This window comes from Atta colombica, unplaced genomic scaffold, assembly GCF_001594045.1.
Source record: "Atta colombica isolate Treedump-2 unplaced genomic scaffold, Acol1.0 scaffold55, whole genome shotgun sequence".
Taxonomy (NCBI): domain Eukaryota; kingdom Metazoa; phylum Arthropoda; class Insecta; order Hymenoptera; family Formicidae; genus Atta; species Atta colombica.
In genome coordinates, this window is record NW_017259545.1 from 2,234,682 (window position 1) to 2,251,558 (window position 16,877).

General features: G+C 36.1%; 1 protein-coding gene across 23 annotated transcripts in view; it reads right to left on the reverse strand.

The window, feature by feature from the left end:
• The window catches only part of LOC108691951 (microtubule-actin cross-linking factor 1), a 103,752-nt gene that overhangs the window by 41,146 nt on the left and 45,729 nt on the right, over positions 1 to 16,877 (reverse strand). For 19 of the 23 annotated variants that reach the window (XM_018199921.1, XM_018199930.1, XM_018199924.1 and 16 more), the window contains 8 exons: positions 11,961 to 12,240; positions 10,450 to 10,900; positions 9,941 to 10,198; positions 8,735 to 9,308; positions 7,860 to 8,330; positions 6,574 to 7,779; positions 6,415 to 6,498; positions 5,031 to 5,252 (listed from right to left, as the gene is read on the reverse strand). In XM_018199921.1, the coding sequence (XP_018055410.1) occupies positions 5,031 to 5,252; positions 6,415 to 6,498; positions 6,574 to 7,779; positions 7,860 to 8,330; positions 8,735 to 9,308; positions 9,941 to 10,198; positions 10,450 to 10,900; positions 11,961 to 12,240 (3,546 nt within the window). Of the gene's footprint in view, positions 1 to 1,760; positions 1,886 to 5,030; positions 5,253 to 6,414; positions 6,499 to 6,573; positions 7,780 to 7,859; positions 8,331 to 8,734; positions 9,309 to 9,940; positions 10,199 to 10,449; positions 10,901 to 11,960; positions 12,241 to 15,395; positions 15,617 to 16,877 lie in introns of those variants that run through there. The other 4 variants (XM_018199939.1, XM_018199933.1, XM_018199934.1 and 1 more) reach the window with 2 other exon arrangements.

Here is a 16,877-nt window from a genome sequence, read left to right on the forward strand (position 1 = left end):
TCTTAAATATATCGAACTGTTTCTGGGTCACTCTGTACATGCGTTAAAATAAGAATCCGCTATTAGGCACGTCGACTTTAAAAACGCCAAGATACGAAAAAATGACAATGTATAAGGCAGTATAAGGCAGTGCAAATGTACGCAATCCAAACATATGTTTAATTCGTGTAGACATTTTTGATTACAAAACTCGAGTTTTAATAAAATTGCACTATCGATAAGAAATATGAGTGTACGATATTTACTTTGTCTGAACGGTGTACCTAATCAATCGCGTTGTACAACGGTGAACTGATAAGAGCATATAAGAAACGTATATCAGAAACGGCCGAGTTGAATGATCATGAAAAGTTTGGCGAACATTGCATTCTGTATGTAAGAATTAATACACATATATCTATATATTAATATATATATATATATACATACGAATAAAAATTAATCTTAAATATATTTAAAGATATTTTATTTCATATTGTCAAATATTTCTGTTCTCACTTAATTTCGAAGTAAGAACGAATCACTTAGCATTCAATCTGTAATGTATATGCCGAGATAAATAAAAATTTATAACTCTCTGGTGATTCATTTTATTAAATAAAAGTAGATTTGCACTACGCATTGAAATCCGAGCGCGAATATAGAAGTCGGCAATAAAGTAGCATATATAAGTTCATAAATTTGAATGTCAACAATAAAGTAATAGATATTAGTGGTCATAATAAACATCGATCACGAGATATTCATTTATTCGAATGCACGTTCGAATATTTGAATTAAGCAAGTGGCTTTCGATTATTTTTAACGGAAATAGAATGATCAAAAATATCGCCAGATACTTAGAGCATCGTAAAGGATGAGTAAAGGATAAGTAATGTTCGTCAAAGAATTCCTTAAACATAATCTTGATATTATTCTTGGTATGAATACATTTGAATGACAAGAAAGTTATATTATTCAGAATTTAAAAAATATTACCCTTTCTCTCTCTCTCTCTCTCTCTCTCTCTCTCTCTCGTCTTTATTAAAAAAATTTATTATAAAAATTTATTATTAAAAAAACGCATTTATGATATGAATGTAAATTATAAAACATGTTATTCAATAAAAAATGATTTCAAACGTGTCAAGTTCTGGACAGATTAAGTTTGTAGAGAATCTGCAGCTAATCCGTTACCTCTTTGAGGATCACAGAACGCAAGAAACACACATGATTACACTTCAACTCATTTTGGCATATGTTAACTAACAGCTCCAAGATCTCGTCAAATTTTACAATAATTACAAAAACTCATCAAATAATTAAATAATACTCAAATAACAAAATAGACTTAAGAACTTCATTCCGTGGTTTCCACTTATTAAAATCGCGAATGCGATAAATATTTATTCTTTAGATTAACTTTAATCTCGATTTAACTTTGTATCTTTATTCAAAAATAAGAAAAAGATAAAATGTATAAAATCGAAATTATAATTAATCTAGATTGGTAGAAATGGACAAAAGTCAACGTGCAGTTTCACGATTGTTGCTGCCAACATGTGACTCGATCGACACCCTATGGGCGTCATCCTCAAGAACGCACATCTTGCTGCGACAAAATTATTTCATAATCAACCTCTTGTCAATTTGTCACTTGCTTCTGACACGTTTGAAAATCGGATATCGCCGGTATCCGATTTTACTGACGGGTACCGGTGTATCTCGTTTCCGAAGCACGCGACGCCCGTCCCTTCGCGATATGCGTCGGCCTTTCGTACCTTTCGCACGACCATCGTGATCGCTCATCAGAGCACGTCGGAACGAAATCGCTTTCGCGTTCCTATCGCTCACGACAACGACGTCTCTAATCGTTTGCGCGACCGGCGAAGAGCATGCTCGACGAGCATACGGTCAGCCGCGCAACCAACAGTCTCTGACTGCAGTGACTCGTCTCTCTCTTTTTCGATGACGCTGGCCCTCGGAGGAGACGCGAGTGGTGGCGCCGACGCACATCTCGATCCAGTGGCGCGTTTAAGCGTGGGCGCTTAACTGGCAATTCGTTCAAGCTGTTCTAAGACCCCGGGACTCTCCTCTCGAGTTGTCAAAAATCGACCTCGCTCGATTCAACGAGTGGATTTCTAAACGGCCGTCATTAATTTTGATTACGTAATCTCGAACTCAGCTTCATTTCACTTTCGAGGAGAAATCTATTTTGCATTTTCGGCAATTGCTATCTGACGCGAGTCGTTCGTAGCTCGTTTAATATTTCTGGTCACACACGAGTGCTCCTCGGAATCGTAAATACACTGTTTATATCGCGATGATAAACGATGCGTTAAAAATCAAGGATATTCCCAAGATCTTATCTCTCGTTCAATTCATCACAACAGAAGTTTGCAATTTATTTGTATTATGTTTTCTAACTGCTTTATTGCAAATCAAAATTGAAAATTTTAATTGTCAAAGCAAGATATTAAAAAAAATAACGCGACGAGAAGATATTAAGAAAAAAATTGTGAGAATAAAATCCGCAAACTCTGCTTTTACAGAAATCCAATATTAATCAATACTGAAAGAATTTAATACTGAAAGAAAGGGATTAATTACTTATTATTCCAAACTAATCTCAATTTCAATCTCTGATACGGGCCTAATATACGTGTATTCATTTTCATTTTTCAGCTTAAATTAACATAATCATCCAATACATTGAGGGGCCTCAACAGGTGTAAACGCCACTGCTTTTTCGTGCCGTTGTCTTCGTGTCTATCGATCCTCGCACGAGACCGGCACGACTAGCGGGAAAGATGAAAAGCCGTTGTTAATCGAAGGCGAAAGTCGGTCGCGTATTAAAACGACTATTTCACTTGATCCCGACTGACCTCGAAGTATCAGCGTGACAAACGTGATAGCGAACAATCTCGACAACGATGACGAACGCACGTGAACCGGTTGCAATAAAAAAAAATCAACAAAAAAAATGTATTCACACCTTCCGGCTCATACGCGATGAGGGGCGAGGCGCGTAATGGTACCGAGAAAAATAGTCGCTATTTCTGATGTCGTCGTCATTCCGAATATAATTATACCTGCGGGAGATGTGGGCACACATACGGATTCTCGATATGAGAGCGCTCGTTCATTGCCGCTCATTAATTTCAGCTTATATACGCGGTTGTCGAGGCCGAGGACAATCTCGATCGAGTCATTTCTCGGAGGATACGCCTCCCTAGTTTTGTATCAAAAAGCCCACACGCGTGCCTTTCAATCGAATTTGTCACATGCAATAAATCCTTCGGGGAGCATGTTGAAAACTGAACGCACTTTTACTTTCATTTATTTCATGTATACATATATTGCTCATATTTATTTCTACCAAATGTAGATTAACTTTAATCTCATTAACTTGTTCTTTATCTTTTTCCCCAATTTTAAGAATTAGAAAAAGATAAAGAATAAATTCTAAGATTAAAGTTAATCTGTTCATTGATAAAAAATGGATGTAAGTTATGATACAACTCAGAAATTGTCAATTTGAATTTTTTGTAGAAAAAGAATATAAAGGAATATAAAGGAAAAAGGAAAAACATAATTTTATTCTTCTATAATTAATTATTACATCAAAATTGCATTTCAAAATTAATATTACAAAATTTTAATGATTCAAAATATTCAAATTTATTTTCGTTTTTTGAGTTGTGTTAATGTTGTAGCAAATGAGCAATATTTATTTCATATATTTATCTCAAATTTATTTCAAATTTATCTTATTTTGAGGTAAATATATTTCATACATTTATCTCATAAATTTATTTCACATAACTCTCAATGAGATGTTTATATATATGTATATATACCTTTCAGTAATATTTATTTCAATGTATTTATTTCATATATTAGCTTCTATTTTAAAAAAAGTGTTTTACTTGTATACGCATATAATAGAAAAACATACGCCATATTTAACGTTAACATCGTTACTACTTCATTACTAATGAAAATTAACATCCTCTCTTACTGTGTGCGAGGATCGATGCGAAATTCGTATCCCGAGCAACTTTGACGTAGTAAATCACCTTCGCGTGATTAGAAATGATTCTAATTCGTTATCGCGCGATGATGAGCCGTTCACCAAACATCAAAGTGTTACGATCAAGGATTAATAGCGGATTCACTTCGCGAATTCTCGATGTATGCCCATCAGCAATGCAAATTGTAAGCCTTGCCATAGTTCGGTATTAATTCCGTTCACATTTCAACACAGCACACGTAGCGAAGGTTAAATCTAATCTAAAATATCCGGCGGCATTTCGCCTGCGGCCCTTTAAGTTGCCTCAGTTGCTCAATAAGTGATTGAAAAATTACATATGTCGGTTTATGGTATATTCTTCTGAAGAACAACTTCAAATTATTCAATGAATTCTCCTGAAGAACAACTTCAAATTATTCAATGAATAATTTATTTTATGTAACGAATGGAAATTTCTAAAAAAAAATATCAAACGACGTATTAAGGCTCTTATTCACTCATCATTATTATCCTAGATTGTGACATCAAATGTGAGAAAACACGCAATAAAAATTTTTGCAAATAATATTTGAATAAAAATATTTTCGAATAAAACAATACTTGCAATCAATAGAATAGATTTCTAAAATATGAAAATTACCTTCTTATTCCGAAAAATTAAATTATATTTGTTTCTTTATATATCATTATTTTAAGTCACAAACATAACTTGTAAACATAACTTATTTTGTTTTTGTTTATGCATAATTTATTTCCACATTATATAATTCCACATTATGTAATTTATATATATATTATACGTATTATAACTTGCAAGAACTTTTATTGTATATTTTCTCGATTATGATGTCATAATCTGAGATAGTGAGTAAACAGAAGCCTTAAGGAAAAATTGTTATTTTTCTTCTACCAAAGAATCCAAGATATTGCTCATATTTATTTCTAGAAACATATCATACAGTCTACTATCAGAGGTGCAATCTTAAGATCACAGAAGAAAAACAATGCAAAAACTCACCTGTAAGGAAGTGTCCTCAGGATGTAGTAATGCCAACTGCCTGACTCGCTCCTCAAGCAGATTCACGAGGGTCGTGTATCTTCGGTTCAGGATATCTAGATCGCGCGCAACATTATCGACTGTAATAACGGAATCTCTTCGTGGCCTCTTCACCGATGCGTCCAACGACGGGCAGATATCTTCCAATTGTTCTTTGAACGCTCGGAGCCTTTGTCCGTAGATCTAAGGGTTTCCGGTTAGTCCGTTATGGTTAGTGTAATTAGATCGGTGTATGTGTGTGCGGCAATTACCGTTAGCGATTCCGAAAGCGACAGCGAGAGACGAGGCGCTGAGACCATCGCGCGCGATGTTACCGCGCGATTTACGCCGTGATTTTTCTGATTTTTCGACAACCCAATGTGGTATTTCCGGTAAACAGATGCGTTAATGGTAGCTGCCGGTTACTTTCGTGGGTAGTACGTTAATTTAAATGTGTTTGGAATAATTTCGGGACTACTTCATAGTCGCGCTAAGGATAAGCAGCGATTAATGAAATCGCGCTGTAATTAATATTGGTAAAGAGCAGAAATATGTCTAATTCATGCTGAAATATAATTAGAAGTATTCGTTATGTACTTTCGCGAACTTCCCTATTAATCGGTCAGGTTCCACCTCACTGCTGCGCATGCTATACCTCACTGGGTTATCTGCGATTGCAACGGTTCGGGAAAATATCAATTATATTATGTTAAGCACTTAAGCGATATGCAATATCTAACATTTACAAAAATCGATACTAAATCGCCGCTAAACGAGATCGTGCAGCTCATTCAACCGTGCTTTTGATGTAACTGTGTTAACAAGAAGGTTGCTATTGAAGTTAAAAAGGAGAGAAAGGCCAGTGATATTGCAAATGCGCGTTGACTGTAGATCGTATCGTCCCCGCTGTGTTACATAAGTGAGTATATTTACTTAATGAATGGCGGTTAAGATGGTTTATACCGTTTAATGGCACTGGGCCCGGACGCAAATAGAGAATTTTTACCGTTATAAAATTGACGAGACACATCCCCGAGAAGACGGTGGAAAAAGACAGCAGCACAAATTTGACTGTAAAGGAACATTCATGTTTATATACAGCAGATGCAACGCGTCTTGATGCGTCTTGCTACTGCTCGCTCGATACTCCAGAAAAAGCGGCCACTTCGACGAAACGCTAAATGAAAAAAAGATTCGTCGCGTGCATAATTTCTGAAAATCTCGAGGCGCATACAACAGATTGTGATGAGACCTGTATGTAAGACACACGCAGAATTCCATTCATGCAAGCATTCACACCGTAAGCTAAGGCTACCTATAAGGCTTACTAGCACCGAATTATACATTACGATCCACGTGTTCTCACCTTCCCTTCACGAATCAATCTACCGCCCGTGAGATTCACCGCTTCGATTGCCGGCGTGCGATCCAACACCTTGCTCAACAAGTTCTAAATCCATAAAAATTTATTTTAACGATCTTATTGACAAGAGTAATATGAAATTGTCAAAATCGTTCACGCTACCTTTGTATTTTCCAGCTCTAATTTTCCATATGATTCATCGACAAAGTCCACCTCATTCTGATACGAGTTTTGATATTGCTGTGCCAATCCATAAGCTGTTTCGGCACTGCGTAGTCTGTCGACCAGCTGCCCACAGACATTCGTCCATCGCGCGTTTAATTTGTTAACCTCAGCGTCCAATCTGTCCATGTCGCCGTGCGGACCTCGATGATTCGGCCTTGATTTCTCTACAAGACGTCTGGCGTTATGCGCATCTTCATTCAATTGATCTACTGACACTTGTTGCTGTGCGATAGCATTCTGAAGAACCATCAGATCTTCCAATACAATTTGCAAACCCTTTACGTCCGATGGTAATTCGCCGAAGGAAGCCAATTTAATCTCAAACTCAGAGATTGCCGTCGTATTTTCTTCAAGGCTTGATAGCACAATTTCAACACATTTCAAGCGCTCAACATACAAGCTGCTAAGATTCCACAAGTGACTCCATTTGCTCATGATATTATCAAGTTTATTCCTCATCGCCGGAGTCTTCAGAGTGATTCCGCGGAATGTCTGTTGCATTTGTTCCACGTCTGGCGCCAAGCGTTGCAGATTCTGCTCGTAGTCTTTGTGCTGCAATACGAGATGTTCCAAGCTATCAAGATCTCGAGGTAAGGGCGCGGCTATGCGCGCGTTCAGTACTCGCTCGGCTTCATCGAGTGCCTGCTGAAGCGAAGACGCTTGATCGTTGAAAATGCGTCCAGCATTTTTCGATTCTTCCTCGGCTCTGGCGCGCTTCTCGAAATCGTCAAACAGTCGATTAACATCCGCCATCTCGCGTTTCAATCTCCTGAGTTGTGGATCCGCCGGATCTCCTTCGGATAGTAACTTATCTGCATCTTCATTCAGTGCTTTTCTGATAGCTGTACGTTGATCTTGTCCCATCGCCAAAAATTGCGGCAGATCCCAACCCTTGACTACCTTAATAGTCGCGAATATCATGTTTTGTCTTAGTCTCAATTGTTTTCGTTGCCACAGAGCAACACTTCTGTCATATTGTCGTCTCAATCTTTCTGCAGCATCCAATGCTTCCTTATCGGGAGGTTGCAGTGCAAAGCAGACACCTGGTACAGGAGATTCCACTCCCTGCGTGTTCTTGACGCGCCATTTAACTCTGCCGGAATTATCGTACAGCGTGCATTGTTCTCCTTTTTCGATGGACATCTACACAAATGAAATAAATGAGAAATATATATATATTTAAATGCAGTGCATTCTACTTCTCCACATTAAGAAATACTCACATTGACTTGTTTGTAAGTGCAGATACAAGTGACCTGTAACGGTCGCATAACTGGTTGTTTGCGTTGCTTCATAGGAACGATGTCCTTTGCTCTTTCCACGAGTCTCTGTACGTGATCACCATAATTATTAAGCTCCTCGCGCAACTCTTGCATGCCCTTCAGAAGCCGTTCTCCTTCGTCCAATGAGAAATCGGATTGCGAGTAAACGGTATTCAGCGTTTCGTCCTGTTTGGAGATCCACTGTTCGGCCTGCTGAATTTCTTTGAAAAATTGCTGGTTTTGCGCGGCGTGTCTTAAATGTACTTCAAGACAGAGAGTGAGTTGTAATAACCAAGCCCACTGAGTTTGCATAGCGGACATGTAAGCTTCGATCGTTTTTGCCGCAGGATGATGCTGAAGAACAAGTGCCTCACCACGATCTTGCACTGCCGAAAATTGTATCTCACGTTTCTCCAAATCGCTCATCAAAGACTACAAATAAATAAAATATCTTATTATTTATATAAAATATTAAATTTATTAAAAATTTCAAATCTATAAATACATAAATATGTTTATAATAACTAAAGATTGAAATAAGAATATCTAATAAAATTAACTATTAGATCAGAATAAAAAATATAAGAATTTTCATTGAATGTTTTACCTCTACACCAGATCCATATGTTTGCTTCACAAAAAGAAAAAAATTTCAATTTATTAATCCCATTCAACTAAATAAGAGTCATGTATCACATATTGTAAAGATAACGCAGATATGATTACACTATATATCAGTAGATCTTAGAAACCGCAAAATGGACTTTCATCACTTCTCTAAAAAAAAAAAAAAAAAAAAAAAAAAAAAAAGAAAGAAATGCTCGATAATGACTAACCTCGTAATACTGCTCAATGCTCTGCACATTGAGGTTCTTGTCACTCCAATCGCGCGTGACTTCTGTTTCTTCTTTGGCGTTCAACCAAACCAATTCGCCAGTAGCCGATTGTATAAAATCGTGCAGGGTATCCAAATCAGAAAGCCTCTTATTCGATACGTTAAGAAGCTCGGCATAAAGTTTCTGCAGAGTGTTAAGATGCTGACTATACAACGTGAGTTCCTCGCCATGGAAATTGTTCTTTGCTTGCACGCACTTGTCGACCTTGGCTTTGAATTGATCGATGTTTTTGTGCTCTCGTTGATGTACATCCAATTCATTTTGCACACTAGGCAAGTCCGATCCGTAATCAGCTTCTTGTAGATGCTTCAATTTGCTCTTACACCAATCTATGCAATCGTGTAACGCGCGGAAGTGTGGATTGGTATCAACCAATCGTGTTTCATGGACGGTAGTACGATGTTTCGTGACAACACGTTCCTCCACAGGGAAGGAAACCGCAGAGAGAGGTTGTACCAGACGTCTATGCAGAAGAGATCGTAGTACAACCCATCTTTGATGCAATTTCTGTACTCTGAAACGAATAGACATATGTTTTATCAATTTAATGTGACAAAAGGGTCACATTAAATTTAATTATTTTGACTTGAAGCGTCATTCAATACTGTATCAACAAATGTTATTAGCTATTTAGTCATTTTAAAGACATGTGCTAAACTTGGATAAAAGTCATTTTGTCAAGTTTAATAAGATATTGAACATGTTCCAAGATCTTTGGAAAGTCTAAACACGATACATGCATAATTTAATTTTCGAAAGCTATTGGTGATGGAAAGCGCGCTAATATTTCACTCATTAGCAAAGATTACGAGAGTGGAAACAATGTAATTAGTATTTGAAAACAGAGTCGACATGCATGTTACACATGGATGGTTCTTTACATATTGATATTTCATATTGAAAAAAAGGTATTAAATTTTATAAATATTATTCTTAATAGTACTAGATGAATATTTACTAAAAATAAATATACTTATTTTTGGTATAAAATGTATGTGATTTAATTATTTTTTATTTAATAAATATTTATTTATCATAAGTTAGTACCATTCAAACAAATATTTATTAAAATTTAGTAATTTTTTTTAGTGTAGAATATGAAATTTTAATTCAACATAATTCCGAGGATAAAAATCAATATTTTACCTCTTATGAAGCTCAGGCGCCTGACTGTATCTACCCTCCGTAAGGGTGTGCACATCGGTAAATATATTCTGTATCTGGGTTTCTGTGCTGCGTATATCCTGTTCTAGCAGGTCCACCGCGTGTTTCGCCTCCAAAGGATGAAGGCGATCGAGCCTGCGTGCTTCGTCCTCCACACGTCTCTCGAGCTCCTCTAATCTGTTGTCAGTCGTTTTCATCTCACGATGCACTTTCTCGGCGAGTCGTTGCAGTCGCTCGAGTCTGTCAACGTACAAAGACACATTCAGAAATATATGAGTATGCATATAATATCTCTAACGGCAAATTGAAAGAGTTACAAATGTTTTGTGTGCATTTTTTCAATAAAGAATAGAAAATTGATTTTTCCTATTATCTTAAAAAATTTTTTTAAATAATATTACGTTTCTATCAGACAAATGTGCGACATATGCGTTTCATACTATTTATATACATAAATATTATAATATTTATATTATAATAATTAAGCTCACCGTTTAATTTCGTCTATAATAGCCTGTTCGCGCTCCTGATGCAACATTATTAGGCGATTCCAATTCTTTTCGATGACATCAATATGTAGTTCTGGTTCCATGTCCACTTCGCCCACCGCTTCGAAATATTTTTGCAGATCTCGGAAAATGTATGTCAATCTTTGTTTGTCCCTGTATCGTGGTGGTACCTCCTCATTTTTGAACTTCGTACTATCCGCTGCTAGTTTCTTCATCTCGATCAAAGTCGGCGGGAAAGATCGCTCTTGCATGAGGGCCATCTTCTCGCGGATCCACATATGAAGAGAAGTCGCAAGCTCACGATATTCCGCGGATCGTCTTTGTGCCTCGGCATCGTACAGAGGGTGAATGGCCGGCGGCTCCGGGAACACGTCATAGAGCGAAGAGATGTACGTTATCAAGGACTTCTCGTCCGGTTCAGGGGTATCAACATCTGTACAGGATACAAAAGAATTTTTGCATAAAGTCACACAATGCATGTAATAAATTATTTTTAATTTTCTTAATAAAATTATTAATCCCCTCAATTACAGCTATGAAAACTATATCTAAGTTGAAAATTAGGTACATATAAATTTTAAAGCTGTTTAAAAGTAAATACAGAATGCAAGTAAACTTCGGAATGCAAATGAGTCTTATGGCGATTGGTAGAAGAAGGTTCAAAATTTTTTTATCTACGATTTAGAATCTTGTAATACTAATCACAGATTGTACAGTCATGCAAAAACTTTCGCTTTCAAATGATCCACTGCTATAATCAAGAGTTAAATATATAATTCTCAATTTTATCATCTTTTAATACTTAAAAACAAGAGTAATTTTATTATTAACGCTAATAAATTAATGATAGAAAGATTAAAACTCCATATGTTATCTATCCATCTCTACTGAAGAAATCCAGTAAAAATCTATCCAAGTCGTATCGAATCATGGACATATTATCCGCAGATACATTTCGCTTTTCCTTGCAACCTGATACCAATGTCAGATACCTGCAAGACGCAAGTATAGAAAGCATAATTACGACGACTACCGATGGCGCGACGTTACGGTGTACGAATCGAGACCGGAAGCGATTCTGGTCAGGTAACCGTGACCAGAAAGAACGTACATCGTTACAATGCCAGAACCTGCGGGAACTGTACATCATGCACCGAGCATATATAAACGAGAGAAATCCAGGTAGGACTATATCCGTGAAAGACGTCTTTGTAAGATGAGAAACCGCAAAAGTGGCCCAAGATAAAACGACGATAAAAAAACTTGTGACACAAACACACATCACAGTATTTCTCTACCTCGAATTTACATGATGCACAAATCATGATGAGGGTAACGATCAGTCGACTGCAAGTTGACGATTTTTTATTTTGACCAAAAATATTATATATAATTATTCTATTAATTGATTTACTCTCGTCAGTCTAATTTCTATTTATATATTTTTTTATTGAGACAATTAGAGCTTAACTAACTCGATAATCGGTCGTTACCTTCTGGATCGAGAAGCCTCGTAACGCCGTACTCGCGCTCGGCGACGAAGAAGACCCGATCGAGCCGCTCTCGCGGCTGGCTTGCACGCGCCGTTCTCCAATCGACCAGATCCGGCCGATTCCTGTGAAGAAGAGCACTGAAAGCCAGACCGTCCCTCCAAGAACAGGTGAAATCGGTCACTCGTACTCCAGGATATCGGGCTGTCGATCGTCGAGCCCATCTCAAAAGGGCCTCACGCGCTGTTACGTTCGGTTCCTGACCGACCACTATGTCCGATATCTAGAAAGAAGAGAATAAGATTAGATTTTTTTTGAAAATATATAATATTTTCTTAAAATAACAAAATAATAATAACAAAATAAATATTTTTTAAAATATGCAGCAAATATAATGGAAATAGATTCTGGTTCGCCCTTCGATGTATCATTTCATATGACGTTTCGGATGCCTTTGCAACAAATAGCGGAAATAGTTACGGTATTATGTTCGCTATGATCATTCAAGCTAGAGCGGGAAATTCTTAAAGAATAGCATAGTCTTTAAAACCTTTAATTAGTAACACTCGATGAATATACACTTCTACATCTGAAAGCTATGTATCAGTACTATATACCAGTTTAACTTAAAATTGTGCGCGTTATGTAATGCATATTTGCAACTTTCCATAGTTCTATTTTCTCGGTTGAACGTTAATGGAAACTGAAAGCTGCAACCTTTCAAGAACTATTGACATTTTGCTTTTGAACGGTCGGCGCCGGGAGAACATTGATCACAGAATTAATCGATTTTAGACCGGTATTCATAATCTATTCTTATTTCAAGACTGTCTTAAGTAATGTCTTAAAATGCTAATACAGCTCTTTGATTGGTTTAACTTAACGTGATAACTTAATATTGTATCTATTTAAAATAGTTGTAAATATTATATAAAAATCGACTATCAATTATATGAATATCGATTATAATATCGAAAGTAATATTATTATTGTCAACAAATTTGTCAGACAAATTTAAACTTTTTTTCTAGACCACGAAAAAGTGATTTTTATTTTTTATTACTGAAAATGAGTCTGTAAATGAAATTGTTCATCACTAAAATCCGTATCGGATAGTGCATTTATATTTTAATTTTTTTTTATTCTTTTTTATCCTTTTTTTTTAAATCTTTAGTATTCACTAATTTTGTTTCAGTAGTACAATTCAACTAATTAACAAAATAATTCTAGAAACATGGAACGCTGCGTCATAAATGTGTCTTCTTGTCTATTTTGGGATAAGAAATCGTTCCCACGTCATAAAGGATTATCTTATCTCGTGTATAGATACATATTATATCGCTCCAGTAAAGATCTTCTTCCTGTATTTTCCGGCTTACATACACTCGAATTATCAGAAATTACGTGTTGTTGTTACCTAACGTACTTTTACATTTACGTCAAGTTCATTGAACCAAAAGTCAATTTTAATGTACGTAAAAATATCAGCTCATAAAATTATCTATTGATACAGTTGTTATGAATAAAATCATTCAGAAAATTATTATTATTTTAATAATAATACCACACAAACTTTTTCTGTTTAAAGATGCAAATTCCGATAAGCTTTTTTCTCCTATTTTTAGCCCCCTCTTACTCGTATTTTTTTTTTAATTAAATTAAAAATGATAAAATTCACACAAAAAATATTATTATGCATTGAGACGTGCTTTGATCAAATATGATCTTCGCTTATTTTTCTTTGTCAAATTTTAAAAGATCTCCAATTATATGATTATGCAGAAACAATTCTCATAACCGCGATATTTATGAGATACTTCATACTTCATCTCCCCTGGACGTTTAACGATGGAAGCACTTCATTCGTCTGGCTGGCTACCAAACTCGCTCAAGTAGTCAAATAATAGAGACAAATTATGCCACTTGCAGTGGACTTGACATTGGCACCAAGACTTAAATCGAGATCGCGACCATTTGAGATCGTTGCCATTGGCATTGATAAAAGCCGGCATTAGTATTCGGGTCATCACGCGATTTTCTCGCGCTCGCGCGTACGAGATATGCGTTATTTAGTGATGAGCCATCCTCGCGGCTGTACCATCTGTTTTCCCAGTCTACGCAATTTGCAGCAACAGGTTGCAAGGATGATACTCAGGCATAAATCCTTTGATCGTCACGTAACTTGATTTATCAAATATTGGATAAAGTACGAAGATACGTTCAATAAACATTATCACCGATATATGATGCGGCTCCAGTCTCTTTGGTAAATCTCGTCTGTCACGCTTGAGTAACGTCGAAAGCGGTAACGACAAATAAGTAGAAACCACTTTTTTCGCAGAGTTTCGTTCTTCGTGTCGCCGATTAACAGAACCACAGCTTGAACGGGAGAGAAAAATACTGTCTCTTTCATGGATTAATTGCAGGGGCAAAATAGCGGATTAAATAAAACGGTAACTACGAGACCGAAGCAAGTACCTTATCCACTCATTAATCCTAATTAAGGCGACGCATCCGTTGCGATGGGAGAGAGAGCGTTTCCTTCGGACGAGAGTTAAGTCGGACGTTTCCATGAGTTTCAACGTAAATCTCTCTGCTGCTTAAAATGTCTATCACTGTGCTTAGCTTATCTTTAACCATGAACATATGCGCTAGAAATCTGTCAGTCTTCGAAGAGATTCTTCAATGATATATAGCTCGATCTATCAATTGTCGCAATATTAATCTTCTTCAATACGACAGCGCTTTAATGATTTACGGAGAGAATAGTCTCATCTTGCTGAAGTATTTAAAAATTTAGTTAAATGCAGATTTGAACATAATTTGTTGGATCGTTAAAGTAATCTTATATGTATAGAAGCGATGATGACAATGCTGCTAAATGCTGCTAAAACTTTTATATTCTATAACTTTAATATTCTAGCAACTAGTTTCAACGTCCTACATAATTATCCCTTCTATCAGTGCATAATTTTTTACCTTTTCACTACCGTCATAAGATTGCTATTAAAATAAGATGAAGTTTGTGCAGAACTGTTTTTGTTGTTTAAATAAAATTCGCTCAAAAATATAAAAATTTTTGCTCTTTAAACAGCGGAAGTCTATTTTCAAAATCTAATGTGAGTATCACTAACAGAAATCATTTGATAACTTAAATTTCAAACAAAATCATTTTCAAATCCGTATCTAATTAAATTTTAAAATACTTCAATCGTTGAAGTATCTCTTCATTGTTCTTTCCGTGTAATGTCCGTTTCCATCGAATGTAGATTAACTTAATCTCGGTTCAACTTATATGCTTCATTTTTCTTTAACTCTTAGAATTGAAAAAAGATGAAGAGTGAGTTGAACTAAGATTGAAGTTAATCTACATTAGTGGCAATAATAATAAAAGATGGAATCGTTCAGAATGGAATTTTCCACGCAAGATCGGCTTACCCGCACAGTTTTCGGTTTCGTTGGGACGTGCCGGCTTACAGTCATCGTCGCCGAGCTAGCATCTTGCAAGTATCTAGGATGAGCACGTTTGGTGAGGTCCTCGGTAGCGCTACGTTCCTCGCCGCGTGTTAAAGTCGTAGTCTTGCGAACGATGCGAGTGACGATGCGCTTTGTACCATTTTCACCGCGTCTCGACGTTTTCGTCGATTCGATCGACGAACCTAAGCAGCACGACCGAGCGATACAGAATATTGATCGACAAGAGAACCGTTGATTCAAGCAACGGTCCCGTATGATCGAAAAGGATTCGTCTGACGATGCATTTTGAAAATAGTGCTGTCAAGCATCGCTGTGAACGTTTACGTCTAATTGCTGTTTTCTCTACAAGCACTCCAAGATATTGTCTGTACACGCATGTCTTGTTACAAGTAAAGAAACATTTAACTTTGCAGAATATGGCAAACTGCAACTGAATTTAGTACGAGTGAGGTGGGAATCTCTTTAAGTCACGGTGACGCAACAGTTTATTATACCTCGCTGAGAAAGGACAACCGGTGTCGGAGAAACACTTGTAGGAAAACCGTATGCAGTATATCGATGTCAGTGATACCGGCACTATTATAACTCGAAATCGGCGACGTATAATTATTGCGAATAATTTCTTAGGTTATGAATTATATATTCTATTATATAAGACCGTTTGATTATTTTCTTATCTTCAGGAAACGCAAATCATAATTATGTGGAAATGTGAATGACACGTTTCGCAATTTCTCATTGTCTTCAAAAAGACCAATTAACCAAAGATCGCAATCTCCCTCTCGGAGAGATTAGTTTTCAGCTAATTGATAATTAACTGAATTATTTACAAAATCGTCGCGACTCCTCGACAGTCAACACACAAGTATCTCTTCCCGAGTTTTAAGTGTAAAATTTCTAAAAAATTCAAGTGACACGAACAGGTCTAAAGTAATCTTATGTCCGTAGACTAAGGATGCGATTCAGTTAACTCTGTAAATTCTTCGTTGATTAATCAAAAGAAAAAATTTTACGAATTGACTGATCAAAAAATGTTTCAAAGCATTTGCAACGTTAAGTAGATCCTAGAGTTGGAGATTGGCTTGAAATTTAAGCAATTAAAACAAAGCTAAACCTGAGATTGATTTTCTTCCTTTTGATTGGTTAAATTCCAATCCAATCTTATAACAAATTAGGCCATTTGCATTACACTAGATTAGTACAGACTAAGCAAAAACTATTACATCAGATTAGCAAAATTAAATGTAAAAGTATATAAATATTTAAAAAAATTAAATGCCTATTATTCCGTTATTTAACAACAAGATTGTATTATTTTATTGGCAAAAATTTATATATTATGCCACTGCATTTAAATACTTTATATAAAGTAAATAATTCTCAATATGTACTAATTCAATGTAGTGCAAGTAATCAAATTTATCATTAACCTCAATTTCTAGT